The sequence below is a fragment of the Notamacropus eugenii genome, chromosome 4 (assembly GCF_028372415.1).
Source record: "Notamacropus eugenii isolate mMacEug1 chromosome 4, mMacEug1.pri_v2, whole genome shotgun sequence".
NCBI lineage: Eukaryota > Metazoa > Chordata > Mammalia > Diprotodontia > Macropodidae > Notamacropus > Notamacropus eugenii.
This window is the reverse complement of record NC_092875.1, coordinates 22,926,082-22,950,044: the sequence shown is the minus strand read 5'-3', so window position 1 is coordinate 22,950,044 and position 23,963 is coordinate 22,926,082. Positions and strand designations below refer to the sequence as shown.

Genomic DNA, 23,963 nt, shown 5'->3' with positions numbered 1-23,963 from the left:
GTAGTAAGGGTTCGACTGAGATTCTTTGGGATCTCTAGCTTCCTTCAGAGATACTTGGGTAGGGGTGAAACTGTGAAGGCTGGGGTGACCCAAGACTGAGGCTTGCTAGGGCAAAGTCTTCCATGAGACACAAAGGACTCTGGAGTTGGTTCACCTAGGAATCAAGATGGAGGAAGGAGGAGAGTGCAATCAGTGCAGAGATGATGACTGGGAAAAGAATGGAGAGGTTTGGAGGCACAGTGAAGATGAGGAACAGGTTTGGAGGTTGCAAGGTTGATTGACAAGAAATTATGATCAGATTAAGGAATTCCAGGAATCCATGTGTGCATGGATTGGGGTTGCCTGTAGGACCTTTGGCAAATCTGCCACCCTCTTCTGCTACCTTGGTTTCTTCTTGTGTGAATGAGGGTCTTGACTTAGGGCACCTGTCAACCCTTGCAGGAGGGTAGGAAAGGAGGGGGATTAGTAAGTGAATGTAGGTAGTGGTGTGGTAGAAAGAACACTTGGTTTGGTGTCAGATTTTTGTTATTGAGTCGTTTCAGTCATGTCCAACTCTCCTTGACCCAGTTTGAGGTTTTCTTAGCAAAGATACTGGAACAGTTTTGTCATTTCCTTTCCAGTTCATTTTACAGATAAGAAACTGAGGCAAACAGATGACTTGCCCAGGGTCACACAGTTGGTATCTGATCTTAGCGATTTTGGGCCTCAGTTTCCTCAACAGTAAAATGAGTAAAATGAGAATAGATGGTTTTTAAGTTCCCTACCACCCCAACATTTTGTGATCTTTGAGATCCAGCTGTTTGAAGAGACATAAACAAGTAAACTAGCACCTGGTTAGGATGAGTGATTTTCCCCAAGTCCTTGGTGGCTTGCTGCTTTTCCCAGGAAACATTGTATGTCTGTTGGTCTGGAACGACTACAGCAAAGGAGTTCTCTGCCTCCTCCCCTTTGGGTCTGTGGTTCCCAGCTGTCAGTAAAGAAAGGCTTGTGTCCTTCAGGGGACTCAGAGCCTAGCACCGGCTTGCTCTGGATTAGAGGTGACCTTTGTTCCATATAACTGTCCTCTTCCTCTGCCTGGGAATGCTTTGGTTACTCTTTGCCATCGATGGTTTCTTTTAACAACTCCAGCTCTAGCCCATGCTGTACCTTAAGAGAGGAGGGTTCCCAGTGGTCCTGGCCTTGTTTGGTTTTCCCCTTTTCCTAAACACATGTAAGTCATAGAGGAAAAAGTCCGAGGGGACTTGCATAATGATTAAAGAGTCAGGTGATTTGGGGATACTTGGAAGCCTTAACTCGTGAAAGCCTGGACTCCATGAAGTCATGCCACTTTTAGCCACCCTGGGCAGAACCAGGGATCAAGTGTCCGTCCTTCCCCCACCCAGTGGGTATCTCTGGAAGGCTGAGATCTGTTTGCTTCCAGAGAATAGCTTGCATCTGTGCAGCTGAGAGGTTCTCTGGTTTCATTTCCCTTTTATCTTTGGAATAAAAGCCATCCGAGAATTAAACAGACCCCATTGACATCCTCCTGTCCAGCAATGCTGGATTTTTGCCCATTTGCTAGAAGGACCAGGTCTTCCTGGTGCTAGGTGCTGGGTTCTGCTCTGAGGTTTTTGAATGCATGTCCCTCAGACCTCGAATGGTTAAGTGCTCCCAGGGTATTTTTAAACAGCAAGGGCCCTTTAATCAGAAAGTGACATTTGCAAAGTGCCTTCTTAGAGAGTCACTGCACTCTCTACCGAGCCAAGCCCTGACCCTCAGAGCAGGACATGGGTAAACCGATTGTCATCAGTCAAGCCACCTTATGGTAAGTCAATCGACCCCCCCAGCTTCCCTTTGCTGATTAGAAAGGCTGAGTCACAGTTAATGGAAGGTGAACGCTGTTGATCTTGGCAAAAATGTTATGTTTCCTTCAAGCTGAGATTTCCAGGGGAAAGTTGAATCCTGTTGTGTCTAATAAAAAAGTCTGTCTGAAGCCTTTACACCAAAGGCAGCCATCCCACTGAGTCAACTGGCCCTTCTGCCACTTACTATAAATGGTTATCTGATGGTGGTCTCCCTTTATGGGCTTCTTATGGAATTTCACAAAGACTTTGAGGGTACTTCTGTGACGTTAAAGTTCTGGTTCAGATCCAGGAAATGTCATCAGCTTCTCTAAACGAATCCAGCCCATGAGATTAAAAAATAAATCACTTCCACTGGGATCCTGTGTTGCCTGTCAGTCCGAAGTAACTTCCTTACTGACCCAGGTCCCGTTTGAAGTACAAGATTCTTCCCAGGCCCAGCTGGAGCTTTGCAAACTAGGTCCTGAGAAAGGCAGTTTGTCCCTGGGCTTTTCAGAAAAGTGTCTGTGATGAGATGATTACATATTCCCTGGTGTTCAGGGGTGGGAGGAGGGTTGAATCTGCCTTTCTTTCAGGGTAGTGAAATGGGGAAAAATTCTGTATTGGGAGTTAGGATCCCACCTGGCAGACCCTGGGCCTCAGTTTTCCCATGTGTAAAAGGAAAGGGCTGGTCTACCTAGATGCCTTTTAGGGACCTTTCTGACTCTGAATCTTTGCTCCTGTAAGACCTGTGGGATATGGATTTAATCTGTGTTTGAGACCCTTGTTGGATGTCACAAGAGGGATTAGACTGCCGTCCTGTTGGCTATTTAAAACTAGGGATGATAGGATATTCTGCAGGCCAGGCCACAAATAGCCTTTGATTCATGAAGATTTGTAGCTGAGCTACAGCCCTGGCTTCCCCCCCACCCCACCCCTAGCTTCCCACTTCCCCATGCTCCCCCATGAGCTCTCTTTCCTGGGTTCTCTGGGCTTGGTGGTGAGGAGGGATGAGGAGGAGGAATCAAGGAGTTCTTTCCCCTTTTCCTGGGTACAGGGGCAGCCCTGGGCAACATTTTGAAATTGGAGGTGTTGTTGGTCAGCCTTGCCTTCCTGTTGCTCAATGTTATAATGCCAGCTAAACCTCATTTAATGCCAGTCAAAGAGGAAAGAGGGTGAGACAGCTTCTGAGGATCTGAGTTTGAATCCTGGCCATGCTGGCCTTCCGGGGCAAGTCTCTTCCACTTACTATACCTCAGTTTCCTCATTTGTAAAGTAAAAAGGATGGGCTAGGTGATGTCTATGGTACCATTTAACTCTAAATCCTCTTCTCCTTCCAAGTCAGTACCCCCAGAGCTTTCATGAGGCATTAGGGGGAAAGGATTGTCAATTGGAGCCATACATATTGTAGAACAAATGATTTCAGTCAATAACTTTCTAATTTAGGGACTATCAGACAGACAGTAGAACACAGTGAAATAGAAAAAATTAAGACTTCTAGGAATGATATTCTGGCGGCAGAGGCAGACCTCACCTGACCTCTGCCATCTACTATTTATTTCAAGTGGTTATCTTACTTTGGTCTTTCTCTATGGGCTCCTTATGGCCTCCCACAAGCTGTAGAGAGTATTTCTGGGACTTTATATTTCTGGTTCAGATCCAGGAAATGTCATCAACTTCTGGGGAAAGAAGCAGACCCCACCTCAGAGTCAGCCTGCTCTCTCATCTAGCTTATCCTGAGGTTCTCTCAAGCTTTCCTGCTTTCTGTGGGTTCCTAGAGGGCCAGTCTTTGACATGAGGTTAAATCCTACCAACACTTATTAGCAAGGTGACCCTGGGGAAGTCTGATGACCTTCAGGAGCTGTTTCCTCATCTGTAAGGTGGAAGTATCCCTAATACTAGCCACACCTCATCTGGTCTTTGTGATGCTTAGTGAGGACAGACTGTGTATAAAGCATGAATTTGTCAAACCTTAACGTGTTAGGTAAAGGTCACTGGAACCTATCTGGCCAAGTCAAGAAACATTTACTAAGCCCCTGCTGTGGTATTGAAGTAAAAAAGCTGGTCCATGCTCTCCATGAGCTGCCAATGCATTGTTAGTCTCCATAACCCTTCTAAGGCAAACAAACGGAAAAACCCAAGGATGATTCGCAGAATGGGTGTTTTGGGGGGGACGGAATTATTTTTTGCAGAAATACATGAAATATTCCGTTTCTGACCTCTCTAAAATAACTTATTGGCAAGGATAAATAGAAATTCACCAGACTGAGAAGCAGACAAGAAAAATGGTGGCCTGGTCTAAGGAAGAACTCCTTTACATATTACCCCAAGCCTGGCTTATGCTCTCCTACCTACCCACTCTGTGTAGTTGTTCTTGGTATGGGTCCGTAAGAATCACACTTTAAGGACGACGAGACTGAGGCTCAAAACATTTAAGCTTGTCCACCATCACCTAGCTCAGTCAGGAGCTGGGGCTCCAGTCCAGTTGTTTGGCTGTAGACAGAGTGGGAGCTCCTCTAGGGCAGGAACTGGTTTTGCCTTTCTTTGCTTAGCACAGTGCTGGGCACACAGTAGGAGCTTTATAAATGCATGTTGATTTGTTGATTGATTCTAGACCCAGCTCTCTTTGCACTTTGGCTTCCTTGAGTTTGCCCAGGGCCCTTTTCCATTCATGCACACTTCCTCTGGCCACAAGCCTACCAGGGCAACAAGGCAGAGATTCTTATCCTTAAGAATCCAGTGAGCAAGCTAAGGCCTGAAGAGGTGATCCACCTTGCCCAAGACCAGAGCCCGAAGGGAAAATGCAATTGAGACAACTTAGCCTGGTCACTTTAGGAGAGCCTGTTTTTTTATAACACTGCCCACATCTACTGTCCTGTTGTATCCACACCACATTGTTCTGAGACATCTGTGACAAGGGTGGTAATCTCTCTCCATTTTATGAAAGTAGCAATGAAGGTCACACAACTGCCTCAAAACGACTTTGTGTATGCTTGATACATTATCTAGCAAATAGCAGAAATATTATTTCATTGGAAATACCCCTTCTGTCCTTTCTAAGGATAAGTACGTCAGCTACATATGAAAAGTCTTTATAAGAAAGTAAAGGACATTCATTTCCAAATTGGTTCTGACCTTGAGAGAGGAAATATGAGTTAGATCCTTAAGATTAGGGATCGATGGAGTTACTTTTTGCCCCTGTGTTTCCAGTGTCTAACCACCACCACAGTAAATAGGCATCTGTTAAGCACCTATTATGTGCCAGGTCAGGACACAGAAACAGACAAACAAAGACAAACTTCGCTGAAGGAGCTTACATTCTAATGGGAAGGTAGCACCTAGAAGGGAGGGGGTTGGGTTCCAGAGGAAACCACCTGCTCAGAAATGAAGAGTGGTTAGCTTGAGCAACCTTCTTCAATGGAGTTCTTGGAAGAGTCTACCATTTCTAATGGAGGCTCGGAGGGCACTTCCAAGTTGTAAGTCCTGGGGTATGATGGTGAAGTTCCAAGGAGGGTAGCACACGGTGCCTGGCATCTAGTAGGTGCTTATTGATTGCTTGGTTGATTGATTGAAACAGCCAAGGTATCATCAAGGGAACTTTAGGACAAGGACAGTACTAATAATAATTCAAGTTTATACAGTGTTTTAAAGTCAGCAGTGCAGAAGGATGTAGAGCAGGAATGAATATTCCCATTGTGCAGATGGAGAAGAAGCCTGGAGAGGATGAGGGAGAGGCCCAGGCTCACTCAAATGGGAGTTTGGAGAAGGCCATGTGAAGAAGAAGGCAATGGGTCCCCTGGTTAAGCAGCAGAAGCTTTTCAAGCCTTTTCCAGTGAAGGAAAGAAAGTCTTCATTGGTTAGTATTGGTTTAGTCCTCTGCTGTCCAGGTCCTTGAGTGGGGCTGCCCTCATCCTCTCCCTCCCACTCTCCTACATTGGTGTAGACTCTGATTCAGAGTCAGGAAAGACCTCAGAAAGCCTCTGGCCCTCTCCCCTCATTTATAGATGAGGCAGGGTCTTGTTCAAGATCACACTGAGTTATTAAGTCCCCTCTTTATGCCCAGTAATGTCAGATTTAGGCTGGTTTCCCCAAAGAGGGAGCATAAATATCATTAATATTTATACTCTAATTCATATAGTCATTCAATATCATTCATTCATTCTTCTTGACAGACATGGCATGCAAGGCTATACGCTTGGCATTTATTCATAATGCCTTCCCAATGCTAGTTGTCATAGGTCCCATATCTTTTATCATCTCTGACAGATTTCTCTGAAATGAGGTTTTCTTATTCTCTTTCATCCATCAACAACCATTTATTAAGCACCTACTATGTGCCAGGAATAGTATTAGCAATAAAAAACCAGGGCAGAAGCAGTCGCTGGCCTCCCTATACATTCTGATCACAAAGACATGCAGGTATAGATGGGTATCTATAACATATATGCAAACATTTAGGAGGTGAGGGCATTGAATGGGGGCAAGGAAGTATTAGACCATGGGTGAGGAGTCTGCAGCCTTGAGACCACACGTGGCCTTCTAGGTCCTTGGGTGTGGCCCTTTGACTGAGTCCAAGTTTGACAGAACAGATCCTTTTTTTTTAAAGGGGGTTTATTCTGTGAAGTTTGGGTTCAGTGAAAGGGCTGCCATTGAGGAACACTTGAGGACCTAGAGGTCCACATGTGGCCTCAAGGCTGCAGGTGCTCCACCCCTGAACTAGAGTCTAAAAGGAATGCTGACTTTTCAGAGAGAGGTGGTGAGGAAGGAGGGAGGCCATTTCAGGCATGGGATGTGGCCAGGGCAAAGACACCTCCAGAGGCAGGAGGTCTTGGGAGCACAGTCTTGGAGTTGGAAGGGACCTTAAAGGTCATTGAGTCCATTCTCCTCAAAGGTGGTAGTGGTTCAGTCATTTTTCAGTCATGCCCGCTCTTCATGACTGCATTTGGGGTTTTCTTGGCAAAGATACTGGAGTGATTTGCCATTTCCCTCTCCAGCTCATTTTACAGATGAGGAAACTGAGGCAAACAGGGTGAAGTGACTTGCTCTATCCACTGCACCCAAATCTTTTTTTATTACACAAAAAGTTGATTATTGTTATTTTTTCAAATAACAAGCATTTTAAAAATTATCTTTTTCTCCCATGACTCTCTCTTTCCCTTCACTGAGCAAATTAAGAACAAAAAAAAGAAAAAGAAATCCATCCATCCATGGACTGGCAAAACAAATTCCCACGTTAGGCTTGGCCAAAAATGTCTTTCTTTCTCTGCATCTTAAGTCCATTATCCCTCTCTATCAGGAGGTAAGCAGTGAGTTTCATCTTTCCTTTTTGGATTTGTGGTATTATTACATTCATCTAAGTTCTCGAGTCTTCCTGCCAATCAGGAGCCCTTTCCACTGCGCTGTGTAGGAGAAACAATCTATCAGTCCATCACCAAATATTAAGTGTCTACTGTGTGCTGGTCCTGTGCAAATCATCGAGGAAGACCAGTCAAGAGTCCACTATCATGAGTCTAGGTGAACTAGGTGAACTGTGGCCTGAGCTAGCTAGGCTGTGGGAGCCTGAGCAAATGACCTGTCATTAAGGAATTGTGCCTTGCACAAATTAGTGGGCACTGCCCAAGTCTTGCTTTCTATGGTTCAACTAGTAACTCAGTATTTTCATGTAAGGATGGTTCTGCTCTAAGTACTGGGTCTTCCCATTAGAGAAACATCCCTATGTTTAGGTTTTGCAGCCTCCTAGTATGGATCCTATGGTGTCTTGAATGCCATTCTGTATTCCTGGAGGCTCATTACTGGTAAGAGATTGGTAAAGTGAGGTAAAGTAAAATTAAAAATGATTGATCCCTGTGCAGTCCCAGGCTCCCTTCCACATCAACCTCCATTGTGATGGAGGAAAAAAAAAATGGGTCAAGAGGGCTGTAAGGATCACATCATTTTTAGACCATTTATAAACAATAACTGAACTGTTGGTGTTCCAAATGTGAGCTGATCTTTGTTCACTGATGCAGGAACAGACATAGTGTTGGACTTCAAGGACGTCTCCCTTGTGCCAGGGACTTCTTCTCTGGAGGCTCTTTTGGGGGAGGAAGAGTTACGGATGGGTTTCAATCTTCATTGATAAGGTCACAGAGTCATTGAAGTGTATATAAAAAAATACCAAGCTTAGATTCCAGGACCCTCTAACCAGTTTTTTTTTCTTCAGGAAATTTTCATATCTCTTAACCTCAACTTAGTAATTAAAAAAAAATCAATAAAACAGTCATAAAGATAATCATTTGCCTAGCAATTTTAAGTTTTGCAAAGTGCTTTGACATATAATATCCCATTTGCTTCTCACAACATCTCAATGAGATGGATGCTCATTTTATCCTCATTTCACAGATGAGGAAACTGAGACTGACTTGCCCAGGGCTGCATAGCTAGTTCTCACCTGAGGCAAGTTTCAAACCCAGAGAACGCTCTAGTCACAACGCTCCAGAGAATCTAAAGAAATCTCATTTTTTTAACTTAATTTTATCTCTTAATGGAAAAGTAGCATGCAGAATGTTAGTTATATCTCTTAATTAGCTGCAACCATAATTATCCCAACCCCACCTTGACTCAGTTTTAACCCAACTTGCTCCTTTTAAAAAATTATTTTTATTTTTGAATTATCAAGCCTCTTTTTTTCCTCTCCTTGTTTTCTCCCCACCCCAACCCCCACTTAAAAAAATCCTTCGAGCTAAAAACTAATTCTAATTTGTGGGGACAATTCTTATTTTTGGACACATGTCCAAAAATACCTGACATGTTTTTGAGCCTGATGCTGTTGGTGGGATAGGAGAAAGAAGATTGTGCTGAGAGCTGGGAAATCTGGGGTCTAGTTGGGGCTCTGACCCTAACAGGCTACATCACTTTGAGCAAGTCGCTTTCCTTATCAGCGCCAAATAGAAAAATTAGATCACATGATTTCTAAAGGTCAATTCCAACCCTAAATCTAAGATGGCTTTCTGTGCAAACAGTATTTTAATTTTGCCTTACCCCACCCTGGGAGCTCATGATTAATACTGCACTTAAAATGGTTTTTTTTCCCCTTCATAAATCATGATGTATCCTAATCTCCCAGGGTAAAAAAGAAAGCTATTTACCAAGATTTGTTTCTAGAAAATAAATAAATTCCCACAAAATTACAAAGTACTAGATTAACAAAATAAGAAATAGACATCTTAATTAAACAACCCTGCCTCAGAAAGTGAAACTTAACAAGCTGAAAATTATTTGGGGGCAGGGGAACCCACTAGTCCAGATCAGTTTGTGGATGAATTCTATCAATCATTTCAAGAGGAATGAATGCAAAAATTAATAATTGAGAAATTTACTTTTGTGAAATAAATATGGTCTTGATACCCAAACCAGGGAGGGATAAAATAGGGAAAGGAGACTGTAGCCCAATCTAATTTATATCAAAGAAAAAATTCAAACAGAATCCTAGTAAAAGGGTAACTAATTTAAAAATTATTTTCTCTCACCAAGATTTACTTCTTCCCTCGAAAAGGTTAGTTATCATTTCTTAGCTCAAGTAAGACCCAGTTCTTAGAACAGAATCATTCTACATGAAAAATGTAATTGTACAATAGAACCTCAGGCCTCCCTACTGCCTTACGCCCTAGAAGACCCTCTTTCTTCCTTTGTCATATTTCATTTCTTGGTAAAGGACACAATTGAGATTTTGACACAAGCACATTTGGATCAACAGTTGCTGTGTCTGCTTTGGGATCTCCAGGAATTGCTTTGTAGGACATTCTTCTCAGGAAGCTACCTGGCTTACTGAGAACCTGCCTTCCTCATCAGTTTTCTTCTCCCTACTCTGGAGTTGTTAGTGTGAGAGAAGGTGGAGTCTTCCATCACCTCAGACTTTTCAAAAATACAGCCTTTCATAGAGAGAGTTTTGTATGTGCCCCCAGAAAGAGTGGTAGGCATTGGAATGAACTTGGCCTAGGCCCCAGGAGAGTCAGACCTGGAGGTTAACCCTTTAAGTGCCTCCCCCTTTTCCCCTCTACCTCCCCACCCCTGGCTGACCCAGCAGTCGAAGAATTGGAGGTCTGCCCAGGGCTGCCCTTGTGATTGATGGTGACCTGCTCCTCTGGGGCTGGCCTCAGTGACCTAGGACAGGAGCAGGACCAATGATAACCATGTAAGTTCATTTTTGTTCATTTGCTAAAGGAATAATTTGGGTAGGAAGCATTTGATGTCTGTGCCTTATTCTTTGAGATTAGAATGGGCCTGGACCCAGCTGTTGACCTCTAGAAGTTTTAAATTAGACAATAGTAGAGTACAAGACACTGGGGAGCCCATGGGAGCTAAGAGGCAGCCCCAGCTTGAGCACTGACCACCTAAGAAGGAGGTCTGGCTTCTAGCTGCAGAGTCAGAAGCCTCCAGGATCTCTTCCACCCTTGAGATTTCAGAATACCTGGATGACCTTGGGCAAGTCAACTTCTCTTCCTCTTTAAAATGGAGCTTTTGGGTAGCCTGCCCAAGGGTGCCTCCTGCTTAGTGGGGGAGATAAACCACCAATACGAATAGCCATAATGTAAACTAGAACATTTCAAGAATCCAAGAAAGGGAGAGAGCTTGGAAGGAAATGAGAGACAGAGACAGAGAGACATAAAGACAGAGAGAGGAGAGGAGGAGAGACAGAGAAAGAAGAGAGAGAGAGAAGGGAGAAAGAGAGAAGAAACAGAAAAAAGAAGAGAGAAAAAGAGAGAGAAGGGAGAAAGGAGAGAGGGAGGGAGGGAGGGAGGGAGAGAGAGAGAGAGAGAGAGAGAGAGAGAGAGAGAGAGAGAGAGAGAGAGAGAGAGAGAGAGAGAGAGAGACAGGGAGGAGACACAGAGATGGAGACAGAAACACTCAGAGTTCAGACTGAAGCGGTTACTTCTGGTGAGTGACAGTTGTCCCTCGCTTTGAGTAGGGCTCACTCCCCTCTCCAGTATTTCATTCACTAATACATTATAAATATTTTAACTGCCTGCCATGTACAAACCCCTGTCCTGGGCCCTGAAGGAGACAACCGCTTTGAGTGAGACAAAGCCCCTGCCCCATAAAGTTTGTGGCGTAACAGGGAAATAATATAGGCCAACATTCTAGTGGCATCATAGCACAGCTCTGAATCTCAGAATCAGAAAGCCCTGGGTTCGCATCCTTCCTCTGACACATACAGAACTGTATGGCCACAAACTCGTTGGGCTTTCCAGTAAAAGGTTTTCTCCCCATTTCCTTTTCGTGAGTATAAGTTGCAAAAGAATTGTCCATTTTAGAGTTATCAGATTGGTGTGATTTCCTTACTGATGAATCCACAAGTCCAGACCAAAAAAAAAAAAATGCAAAATGTATCAATGAAAAACAAAACCCTTTGAAGCCCAGGGGGTGGGGGGAGTGGGGTGGGGGGGTTGTGTGAATACTGACAGGGGAGAGTCCTCTCTGAGCCTCAATTCCTCTTCTGGAAAATGGGGATAATACTTTGAGTGCAATACTTTGCAAATCTAGATGGCAGATAATTTTATGAGTATCACTGGCAAAGACCTGGTGGTGAGAGAGTATTAGATACCATAATCTAATAAGGAAATGGGCCAGTTTGTCAAGCCGGTGAGTGGGGGGAATGATACGAGATTAGGTTGGTGCCAGATTATGGACACCCTTGAATAGCAGACAGAATTTGAACCTGGTAGAAGAGGCTCTGAAAAATTTTGAGCCAAAGAGTGACCTGACCACGTGCATGCGTTTGTTGCTACTGAGTCATTTCCGTCATGCCTAACTCTCCATGATCGAATTTAGGGTTTTCCTGGTTCCTGGAGTAGTTTGCCATTTCCTTCTCCAGCTCATTTTGCAGATGAGGAAACTGAGGCAAGCAAAGTTAAGTGACTTCTTTATGACTTTATTTGGAGTTTTCTTGGCAAAGAGACTGGAGCGGTTTTCCATTTCCTTCTCCAGCTCATTTTATAAAGGAGGAAACTGAGGCAAACAGGGTGAAGTGACTTGCTCAGGGTCACCTAGCTAGTTAAGTGTCTGAGGTTAAAGTTGACCTCAGGTCTTCATGACTCCAGACCCGATGCTCTGTGCACCATGGTGCCCCTCAGCTGCAGCCACGCATATGAGAGATATTTTAGAAGCATGAGAAATATGGTTTGGAGGGAGGAGAGAGTAGAGGCCATTCATTACTTGTGCCTGGACCCTGAGAAGCCTGAAATTGAGGCTGCAGTCCCTGCTTCCTCTTCTATTGGGGACTTGCTGGGAGGTGAATTCTGTATCAGGGTCCAAGGGGGAAGTCACAGGTGATAAGTACCCCAAAGACAGGGATAACTAACATATATTCTCAGCCCTGAAAGTCCGAAGGTTCCAAAATGAAGAGTTGGGCTTCTGTCCTGGCTTTGCCACTGACGCTCTGTGTGACCTTGGGCAATTCCCTGCCCCTTTACAAGCCTTAGTCTCCTTATCTTTCAAATGAATGCATTGGACATTACTCTGAGACAGGTTGGCTTCACCATAATGACAGAGGGGTCCAGTATGCAAAAAGAGGTTTAAAACCCCCTGGAGGAAATAATGATTATTGCTATTTGGGCAGCGAGGTGGTGCTGTGACTAGAGGGCTGGGCCTGGAGTCAGGACTTCGGACATTAGCAGTGTGACCCGGCCAAGTCGCTTACCCTCTGTCTGCCTCAGTTCCTTCAGCTGTAAAATGGGGATAATAATAGCCCCTACCTCCAGGGTTGTTGAGAGGATCAGATGAGATAATATTTTTAAAAAGTGCTTAGTACAGCATTTGGCACTTTAAGAAATATTTCTTCCCTTTTCTTTCCCCCTCTTTGTACATAATAAGTGCTTATAAATTTTATTTTTCATTCTTGTGATGGAAAGAGTCCTGGGTTTGGGTTTAAATCCCAGCCCTATTATTTAATAGTTTTCTGACCCTGGGTAAATCATTGTCTCCTTGGACCTGTTTCCTCATCTGAGAAAAAGGAAGGGAATGAGCTAAGTGACCTCTCTCCCGGGGGCCCCTTTGATGGTCCTTTCTGGGTGACTGCTGAGCCTGGGGTCCGAGGGTGCTTTTTTCTAGCTGCTGAGTGCATTGCCTCTCTGGGTAAGGGAGCTCAGAGGGGATCAGAACTCTGTGTCTCTGAATTTGCAGACCGTGGCTGCCTGGTTTGCCAGCCAGTGGGGTTTGGGTTGGACACTGCTTCCTCTGGCCCTATTTATCAGGTCCAGTTTGGGGTGGAGGTTGCTCTACCCATCAGTGATTCGTCTTTCTTATCTGGGAAAGTTTAAGACATGAAAGATGAAAAGCCTTGGGCAAGGGGGTGATGAGTTAAGTAGGCCTAAGGTACAAGGATGTGGCAAACCTTAGGTAGGGAAGCAGGTTGCCTGCAAACCCTCCAGCTGTGACCTCTGGCCTTGGGGGAGGCCCACACAGGAGGAAGGACTTTCTCAAAAGGCTCATGAAAGCAACTATACTCAATGGAAAGTATCTCTATTTCACAATCCCTCACCAAGCTTGCTGTAACCCAGATCCCTCCCACATGGCCTGATGCAGAAGCTCCCTGTAGAAAGGTGGTGACTGTGGACCAGCTGCCAGGAGCCTGGCAATCCCAGTCCCAGGATGGTGTGAGGGGTGCAAGGGGTGCCCATGTTGGTAAGTCTTTGTGCTTCTGATCTTATTTGTACGAGGAGAGATGGTGCAGAGGATAGTCTGTCTGGTCCCACACTTGGAGGTCCCCGGTCTAAATGCAAGGCCAAGCTCTGGAACTATCATTGTCTGTTCTTGTCTTCCTTGTGTGTTGTCAGCTTTAAAATGATTTATAAGTGACTATTATTACATTGGGGGAGGAGACTGTTTGTTGATAACTAGCATAGAATTGGACTGGCTTCACCATTCGTTAGCTATATAACCTTGGGCCAGTGCCTTTACTTCCCATCTCTAAAATGGGAAGTGAATCCTTTGAGAAAAATACTGAAATTAGAATGGTTATTGACATTAACAAGACTGACAGTGATGAGTTAACATGGATCCACCCCCTAAGTCTTCAGAAGTATCTATCTGGTAACATTAGAAATTTAACCAAAAATTCCCTACCCCTTCTCCTTGCTCTAGATGTTGTATTGGTTCATAGTTCCATGTCTATGAAAAATCACGACCCTCGCACCTAGCAGCCGTTGCCGAGAATCATTTTGCAATAAATAAAAATGGTTCCCCCTGGTTCAGCGCTTTAAGGTCAGTGAAGGACAAAAGGATGGGCTGAAAAGAGGTTTCCTTGCAAGGACTGTGTCTGCCTTTTCATTCCGATGCCATTGGACTACTTGGAATGTTGGCTCAATGTTATTGATAATGTAGCTTTGGGGCCTCGGGGTGAGGTAGAGAAAGTCACTGGCTTTGGGATTTGGTCCATCTCCCAGTCTGCCCCTGTTAAAGCAGAGATTCTCATGGAATTACACAGGTTGGGTAGTGGGAGGGGGTGGGGGGAGGGTCTTACATGGGTGATGACCAAGCCTCTTGTTTTACAAAGACAGGGAAGTGTGGTGACTTGGCCAGAAATTAGTGAAGAGCCAAGGACAAGAGCCTAGGTTTCCCTTTCTTGGGTTTCCCTGTTCTTCATATTACATAACCCAGAACACTTGACTTCTGGGCAGAACTGGGGGAGAGGTTGTTGCTAATCTGTGAGCCAACCTCCTGGCCCAACAAACTCATTAAAGGTCTCTCTCATATTCCTTGATGTTGAGTGGACAGTGGGGCCCCTTCCCTGCCAAGCACATGCCATTTTTGATTAGGTGAAGATGTTTGTAGAAAGGAGACAGGACAAGACAAATGTGTCAGGACTTTCTTCAGGGCAAAAGGACCAAGACCACGCTTCTCAAGGATATGTGGTTTATAAAATGCTTCCTTGGAGTGAGATGCTGTGCTCTGCCCCAAGATGTCAGAGATGGAGAGAAAAAGTCCCAGGACAGAGAAAGGGGATGCTGAGGAGAGGACTGGCCAGAGCTACTCAGGAGACCTTGAGGAAGACATTGTCCTTTCCCAGGGCAGGGAACCTGCAACCTTAAGGCTATATACAGCTTTCTAGGTCCTTAACTGACTTTGGACTGACTCAGTCCAAAGGCTGTAGTTAAACACCTGTGGCCTTAAGGCTACAGGCTTCCCATTCCTGTCCTGCCCTTTGGAGTCAGATCTGTTTTGTCTCTATCTTGCCCAAAGCCCAGATTCTTCCAGTGAGGCTGGTGTAGAAGTAGTCTGGCTCCTGCATTCTCCTGTAAGACTTTTTAGAATTGACTTTCTTTATGTGTTCATTCTTACGACTTATAAAATGTTAGGTATGGAAAGTTGTTGACTGAGGCATGCATAGGGTCTCCTTCCTGAATCCCATGCTTTGATTAGTTCAGAGAACTTCCTCCATGGCTGCAGAGAGGGATGTGTGCATCTGTGAAGCTTGTAGTCCTAGAGTCAGTCAGTAAGCATTTATTAAGCTCCTGCTGTATTCCAGGCACCATGCTAAGTGCTAGGGATACAAAGAAAGGACAAAAGACAGTCCCTGCCCTGCACTGAGAGATTAAGGGACATGTGCAAAGTCACATGGTAAATGCTTGTCAGAGGGAGGACTTGAGTCCCTACCTTTCTGACCTCTTAGCTTGGCTGCCCTTCATCCCAATTTATTGCTACTCTGTAAATCAAAAGGGCAAGGATGGTGCTGGGAGCCCAACCCCATGGCTTATAATTAAGACCTTTATGGCCACTTTGAGACTCAATTTCCTTAACTAAATAAGAGGGCTGGCCCAGGGGTCCATTTCCTTTGGCTGGGAGTATAACGGAAATGGCACTGACGTCCCAGGCCAAAGGCTGATGCCTCAGAACCCATTCTCACCCTAGCTGGATGAGGCTTGCCTGAGGCCCAGTTATCTTGTCTATGAAATGGGGATAATAATTGTGCTACTTACCTCACTGGGTGGTCGTGAGGAGAGAGCTTTGCAAGCTTGGAATCTGTAAAGAAATTATTATTAAAATTACTTTTCATTTCTCTTAACCTCTGGTGGGTTTTTTCCCATACTCTTTTTGGGCTCATGTGCATTCTGCAAAGGCAAACTGATTTTAATCATAGCCACAGGACAACCTAAGGATGTAGGAAAGAAAGTCTGGCCCCCAATAACTGAGCCACCTATGCCTGAGAGTCATATCCTTATAAATGTCTATGTCTAGCCCTGTCTCCTATCTCCCCCGAAAGCTACTGAGCTTGGTGCCAGGGCCCCTTCCCCTTCCTGGTGATCAGTTTCTCTCCAGAAGCTTTGCCTCTGGGTGCCCAACTTGGCACTGCCTCCCTGATCCAGCTTGCCCTCCCACTCCGGGGTGCGCACACAATATGCCTGAGGCCTTCTCGAGTCTCACCTCCCTTTCCCATCTCTTCCCCTTCAGGCTCTCAAGGTCATTTCAGGTGTCTAACATAGGAGCTTAGCAGATGCTGAGAACTAGGCTGAGGGTGGAGGGCCCCTGTCACTCCTTGGCAGCGATCTCACTTTTCTCATGCGTGGTTATGGAATGTCCACAGAAGAAAGAAATGATAATAAGAAACCAGCCTGGCTTCCTCCAGAAGCGGCTTGTGCCAGACCAAGCTTGCCCCCTTTTAACTCAGTTACACCTCCCTTAGTGAAGTGATAAGAGCCCCTCTGTCATCTGCCCTGGTCAGAACACACTGAGATGATGCATTACTGGGCACCATGTTATAGCATGGACATTGATGAGCCCTACAGGGATCATAGGAAGAAACTGGAAGAAGAAAAGACTTGGTGGAATCCTGGTGGCAATATTTAGGTACTAGAACATCGGTCATGTATGTGGCAGCAAGAAGAGATTTGTTCTGCTGGCCCCAGAGGGAACAAGGAAGGGAAGGTGGAAGGTGCAAAACTTAGGGCTGATACAGGATCCTTTTTCAGTACTGGGCAGCCTCCAGAGTTGAGGCCAAACATGGGGTTTTTCCAGCCTTCCTCAGAAGCAGACAGACATTTGCCCCATTGAATCCCAGAGGAACCAAGTTCATGCTGGGAATTTAGGTCTGCAAGAAAGGTATGGAAGCCTCGAGGGAGCAGGTGGAGATGTTGGTGAGCTAATAGACTTGACACCATTTGTCATTAACCACTGACCTTGCCCTGTCGCAACTGTATGAGCCATCAACTGGTTTCATTTAACACCGTGTGAGAGGGACAGATGTGATACAATGAGCCCAGGGTTAGGATTAGATTTGGTTTTGTCCCCGAGGAGAAATCTAGGATCATTTGGGGGGATACATGGCGAGTTACAGGGAGGCAGATTTTGGCTTGGTCTAAGGAAGAACTTCCTAACGATTAGAATTATTTTAAAATGGCATGCCTCAGTAAGTAGTGAGTTGCCCATCCCCCAAAGGTATTTAATTGGAGTCAAGATGACCAACTCTCCAGGATGTTACAGGGCTTTCTTTTTTCTCTTTCAGCTGTGGGTTTGAGCAGATCAGAGGAGGGGAACTTGTGGCCACATGTGGCCTTCTAGAGTGTGGCTTTTTGACCGAGTCCAGGTTTTACAGAACAGATCCTTTTATTAAGGGAATTTATTCTGTGAAGTGTGGATTTAGTCAGAGGGGCGCACTTGAGGACCTAGCTGGTCTCCGACGCCTGATTCTGTGAATTTTATGATCTTCTGAATTCTGGGTTTTTTGCCAAGTAGTATAAGGAAGGAGGACGGAAACACATGTGATTCTCACTCTGGGAAAAGAATGATTTTCAGTCTTTGTCTTTAAATGGGCATTCCCAGTGTTAGATCTCAGCCCTTTTCTTATTTTTCATGATGGTCCTATGGTGTTGCTCACTCTCTCTCTCTCTCTCTCTCTGTCTCTCTCTCTGTTTCTAGATGATGAAACTAAGGCATGTGTAGGAGCATCAAGTGAGTCACTCCCAGAATGTGACAGTTAACAGTGCAGGATTACCTTTTTTTTTTTTTAAGCTAATCTGACTTAAGTGACTTGCCTAGAGTAACACAGAGAGTAAATGTCTAAGGTCACATTTGAACTTCAGGTCTTCCTGGCTCAACTTGTGAAATACAAGCAGAGGGTAGCATGGTGCATTGGATTAAATACTGGATTTGAAATCCCCAAACCTAGGGTTCAGTGTCACCTCTGACAATCCAGTAGCCATTTGATCCTGACAAGGTCATTTCATGTCTCTATGTCCCAGTTTCCTTATCTGTCACATCAGGGGCTTAGACTAGTCCTTTTATCTCCAAATCTGTGATTCTATGCAATAAAATTTTTGAGCTGGAAGGGAAATGATTTTACATATGAGGAGAAAGTACACTGATCAGGGAGAGAAAGTATTATTTAAAATTCAAAAAAAAAATAGCCTTAGACTCCAAATGTATACTATGGCTGTGTAGAGTTACATTGGGCAGTTAGGTGGCACAGTGGACAGAGCACCAGGCCTGGCATGAGGAGGACCTGAGTTCAAATCTAGCCTCAAGATGCTTACTAGCTGGGTGACCCTGGATAAGTCACTTCACCCTGTCTGTCTCAGTTTCCTCATTTGTAAAATGAACTGGAAAAGGAAATGACAAACCCCTCTGGTATCTTTGCCAAGAAAACTCCAAATGGGATCACAAAGGGTCAGATATGACTAAACAAAGAGAATTATGAACAGACTCTGAATCAGTCATTTAGACCTACCAACAGAATAGGATAGAAAGAAGTCGGAGGACTTGGTTTTTTATTTTTGTTCTGCGTCTTATGTGGGTTGGACAAATGAGTTAATGGTTTAAGGCTCCATTTTCTCATCTGTAATGGAGGGGGCCAGAAGACACTATCTCTTCAGGCCTTAGTTCTGTCTTCCTGTGATGTCCACATCCCCAAAAAATCATCTTTTGACCCCAAAGGCTGGGCTCCCTATGGCATTTCCTCCTCCCCAATCAGTATTGTTGGCCACTCACTTTGTGGCCATCCGGAGCATTACCTGTCTGCCCTGGCTTGGTCTTGTCTACACATCCTTTAACTGTGCCACTTCCAGTTTCTTCTCAGTCATTGTGAAAATGTTATGTAGCTTGTCTAAAGTCATCAGGTTAACTGGCAGTGTAGGTGGGTCCTGGACCTGGGACCCTCTTTTCACTCATCTCTGTTGCTTCTCAGCTTGGAATTCCCATTGACCAGAAGTGGACTCTCATGTGGCCAGATGGTTGTTGTCACTGTTATTGGCTCATTTTTCTACATAGAGCATGTTATATAGGAGTTGACTCAGGATACTGGGTTCAAATCCTGCCTGACATTTACTAGCTCTGTGTCCACCCTGGGTATCCCTTAAAGCCCTCTATACATGTGAGCTATGATCTCTCACTCACAGAGAAAGAAACCAAGGCACCAAGAATCTACATGATTAGCCCATGGCCACATGGCTGATAGTAGCCCAGCCAAGGCTCAAACCCTGATCTTCGGATTTCAAGCCTAGGGCTCTTTCCACTTTCTGCTCCTTTTCAGTTTATAAGAAAATGTTATTTTTCTTAATGAACCGTACTAAATAATTTTTTTCTTGCTCCTTACAGAGTCCCTGAATGGTCCTGCTGGTCTTGTACCTGATTTTTTTATGGTTTATTTGGAGCATCATGGCAGATGCTAGGTCTCTTACCAAGAGTAAGTCTGAAACCAAAACCCAGAGCCAGACACCTTTTTCATCTTGTGTCAGCAAAGGGGAAACAGCCCACCAAAATGTAGACAATCAGTCATCTCTGGTGAATCTGAAACTGGACACTCCGGCGTGCCTTGAAGGCCCTGCTGATGGCCCTCAGCGAGTGGCATCTCATCCGCCGCACACGAAGCCATGCCAACCTCTGCCATTAGACACGAACTCAGCCTGCGCTGAGCCTCAGACTGGTGGTCCAGAGGGGCCAGGGGATTCAGAGTCACCCTCCTCCCTTTCGGGTCCACAGGGAAACCAAGTCCAGTCTTCTTCCAAAGATCAGAAACAAGCACAGATCAAAAAGCGACTGATGACCAACTTCATCTTGGGCTCTTTTGATGACATCTCTTCTGATGATGAACCCCCTGATGGATTGTTCAAGGCTTCTTCCAGGAAGAGCAGCCGGTCAAGCTTTGGCTCTTTATCCTTTGACTTGGCCTCCATTCGGTCCATGACTGAGTCTGAAATGTCTGTCCCAACCATGAGGTAAAATATCCTTTCTCGAATGTGCTTGTTGAGACCAGTCTCTCATGAGCTGACAATCAGTTGACTTCAGACTAGGCCTTTCCCCTTTTTTCTCAGTCAAGGAATGAGAAATTATTGAGTACCTACTGTATACCCACAGCACCATGAGACTTTTAGGGGGCAGAGAGGGGAGCATAAAGGAGATAGAAGATTTGGTTCCTCCCCATGTGGAGCTCAAAGGCTAGCTATGGAGATGAGGGTCATTGCCAGGCACAGTACGAGGCAGTAGTTGAATGAATACGGCTGATAAAATGAGGACATGTAGCCTTTGTAGTGGGACAGAATCACCAGGCAGGGCTTGGTGCTCAGCCCTAAGTCTTCATGTTACCTTCTCTCTTTCTGCTCATCTTCTCCACCCAGGGCTATGGACTAGGGCTGAGGTGCTGAGGTGAGGGTCCGGTTGGTCATCCTGCCATTGTACTCCAACCCAGGCCTTGTTGGAGGTCGTTTGGGCCAGCACAGATTACTCTAGGCGACCCTCTTTGAAAAAGAGGCCTGGGTCCATTTCCTGCTCAAGAGGAGGGCAGGACTAAGGACACCTCTGCCTGGTCTGTAGATAAGAAAACTAGAAGGACAGTGGCAGCCCCTTCTTTATTTAAAAAACAGGGACTGTCAGCTCCTTCTGCTTCAGTATTGGAGTGAGAGATTGCTGTGTTCATGGTGAACCAGGGAGCTGGCTTTATTAGGGACACCACTTGGAAAGAGAGATGCCAGCCTGGTGTATGGGCAGGAGCATTGGATTGACTCGGGATCCTGGGATTTTGACTTTTACAAGCCTTTTTCCATCTCTGAGCCTCAGTTCCCTTCTCTGTAAAACAAAGGGTATTAGGCTCCATGACCTCTGGTATTCTAATGATCTCTGAATAAGTCTGGCTTGTATGATCAAGGGCTTTCCAAAGTCTCGATCCCTTAGGGAGACGAGCCACAGTTTAAAATGGATATTGGGGAATGGTGTGTGCCTACAGGAAGATGATCAAGATGGGGAGGGTCCTGGAGACCGGGCTATAAGAGCATGATTTGAAGGTGCTAGGCACCTGGAGATAGGAAGGCTCGGGGAGAAATACGTACAAGAAGTGTTAGCTTTGATCATTATGCCCCAGAGGGTATAACCAGGAACATGGAGAAGAGGCCGCAGAGAGAAAAGCTTTCTGCTAGACTTTCCAGTAATTAGAGTTGTCCCAATGGAGCACCAGCCTCGGAGTTGGAAGGACCTGAGTTCAAATCTGCTCTCAGACACTTACTAGCTGTGTGACCCTGGGCAAGTCACTTAACCCCAACTGCCTCAACAACAACAAAATCTAAACTTAGAATTGTCCAGAAATAGATGGCATTGCCTCACAAGGGAGTGAACTCTCCATATTGGAGGACTTTGAGGGAAGGCAGCCTGACCACTTGGTGATCTCGGCTCCTGTCTGTGAGTAGACTGGGCTGGCTGGCTTCCCTTCTAGCAGTGACATTTGGTGTCTGTACAGCAACAGTCTCCAGGCTCACAGGTCAGGCTCAGCAGGAGAGGAATGCTGTTGGACTCATTTTGTGTTCCCCCTGCCCTGCTTCCCTGTGCTCTGCTTGGCCCTCCTGGTCCTCAGCCCAGTCCCAGGTCTCGAGCCTCTTACTTGAGTCCTCCTTGTCCCCAGAATACCTCTCGCAGAACCCCCATTGTCTCAGTTTACCGATTCCAGCTGTTATGGGAGGAAAGCAGCTGATTTAAACTAATTGGGGTATTACCATAGATTGGGGGTTCTCCACCCTTAGATCCATTTGGCACTCTGGTGGAACCTTAGTTCTCTGAAGGGCGAAGTTCACAGCCCATAGGTTAAGAACCCCTGGAGAAAATGGGTGGCATCCAGATGTCTCCATGCCCTGGAGCATGCTGGGATGGGGTGCTTCTCACCTTTGCACCTTTGGAAGGGATTCCAGGTTGGGCTCCTGTGGTTACAGCTTAAAGCAAATAGTGAGGCAGTGAGGTGACCCCGTGTAGTTAGTGCCTTGGACTGGGAGTCAGGAAGACCTGAGTTCAAATCCTGCCCCAGGCTCTAACTGTGTGACCCGGGTCAAGTCACTTTGCCTCTGCCCTCCTCAGTTTTCTCATCTGTAAAATGGAGATAAGTGCATTCACCTCTCAGGATCAAGAATCAAAAGACATAACTCAGGTAACACATGCAAAACACCAGATAAATGCTTGCTATTATTATTATATATTATTTATTGACAATAAAAATGCTTTACATGAATGTCAAGTGCATTCCCTGCATTATCTTTTCTCATGGTCCTGTGAGACATTAGTATCCCCATTTTATTGATGTGGAAACTGAGGACTGGACAGGCCGAGCCCCCTTTTCACCCCACTAGTGTCTGGAGCTAGAATCCAAGTGTAGGTAGCCAGGGGCCTCTCTCACACCACACTGAACCAGCCAATGCCGAGCTCATCTCAAAGAGAAGGAAAACACTGAGTCCAACTCTTTGTATCTCATGTATGCATTCTGGCCTTTTGTCCTACTTGACCCCTGGTGCCCAGCCAGAGTCAATCCCTGGCTGGACTTCTGGCCTCTTTCTTGAAGAATGTGCTGGATGGGGGCCAGCCCTCTCCCAGCAAACATACACATAGTTACTAACAGCTTGAGATGAGGTGACTTGGCACTGCTCTCTGAAGGTCAATCTGTTTACACCAGTGGTGAAGGTTATGGAGAGGGGCCGGTGGTTGGGTGGGGAGAGTTGAACTTGGACTGCCATGGAGCTGTTAGATTGGGAGTGATCTGAGTTCAAATCCAGTCACTTACCTCCATGGCTGGGGGCAGGCTGCAAACCTTCTTTGAATCACAGTTTCCTTCTCTGTAAAATGAAGAATTAGAATCCTGGCCTCTGGGGTCCCTTCTAGGTAGGTAAAGACAGAGACTGACTTTCAAGGAACAAAGGAATCATGAACTCAAGATTGAGAGGTGGAAAGACCTTATAGTACATCTCCCTTGTTTTCCAGACAAAGAGTCCAACAGGTAGGAGAGGACAGTCAAGATTTGAACTCAAGTCTCATGACTTGAGGTTCTATATGCTTTCCATATGTCCCATGCTGATTTCATGAATTATTTGAGCCAGAAGACCTAGGTTCAGATCCCAGCCTTGCCAACTGTTAGCTGTGATTCTACCTCCTTGGGCCTCATTCTCTCTTTAGGATGAGACAGTTGAATTAAATGCTGTCCCCGGTGAATAAGTTCTAACAGTCTTTGGACTCTTGGTGCCATAAGAGGCCTTGGAGTGGAGGAAGGATTGTGGAATCATAGATGTAGAGCTTCAAGGGACCTTAGAAATCATGTAGTCACAACACTTCATTTTACAGGTAAGGAAACTGAGACCCCAAGAGATAAGTAAAGTCTCCTAAAAATTTCAGTAGCTTCAGGAGGATTCAAACCCAGAGCCCTGGGCTCTAAATCTCATCCTTTGTCTCCACTCCTGAATTGCTTCCATTCCAAGCCAGGTTTCTTGGCTCCTGGCCCATCACCCTTCCCATTTCCTTGCCTCTCAGCAATCCTGAGAGTCAGAGCTATTCCTGTTCAGCCAGAGCAATTGAGATAACCCTATTCGTAGATTATATTTATATGGCTCTGGCTGAGCAAGCATTATTGTGCCCGTTTTTCAGGTGAGGTAACTGAGGCCCAGTGTCACCCAGGTCTGCAGTGGCAGAGCTGCTCCTCCTGTCCTCTCCCCCAACCCTCTTCTTTTCCTCACCTGACAAGGACTTGCTGAGATCTGCCAAATTCCTACTGTTCTTTTGAATCTGCTGTTGGGGGAGCATCATTCTGTCTTTCTTGTTCCCATAGGCAACTCTAGGCTTGCTTAGAGATTTAATGAGAGACTGTTGGAGGTGGGCATTAGACCTCAGAGACAAGTCCAGTCCATTTACAGAGGAGAAAATTCCTGCTCAGAG

At 45.4% G+C, this 23,963-nt stretch overlaps 1 protein-coding gene across 2 annotated transcripts in view; it reads left to right on the top strand.

Annotated features, from left to right (window-relative positions):
* The first annotated feature begins 1,528 nt into the window (after nucleotides 1-1,528).
* ACACB (acetyl-CoA carboxylase beta) overlaps nucleotides 1,529-23,963 on the top strand; it is a 110,389-nt gene continuing 87,954 nt past the window's right edge. The window contains exons 1-2 of one of the 2 annotated variants that reach the window (XM_072600176.1): nucleotides 1,529-1,804; nucleotides 19,386-20,005. In XM_072600176.1, the coding sequence (XP_072456277.1) occupies nucleotides 19,395-20,005 (611 nt within the window). In that variant the 5' untranslated portion in view covers nucleotides 1,529-1,804; nucleotides 19,386-19,394. The remainder of the gene's footprint in view (nucleotides 1,805-19,385; nucleotides 20,006-23,963) is intronic. The other variant, XM_072600173.1, reaches the window with a different exon arrangement.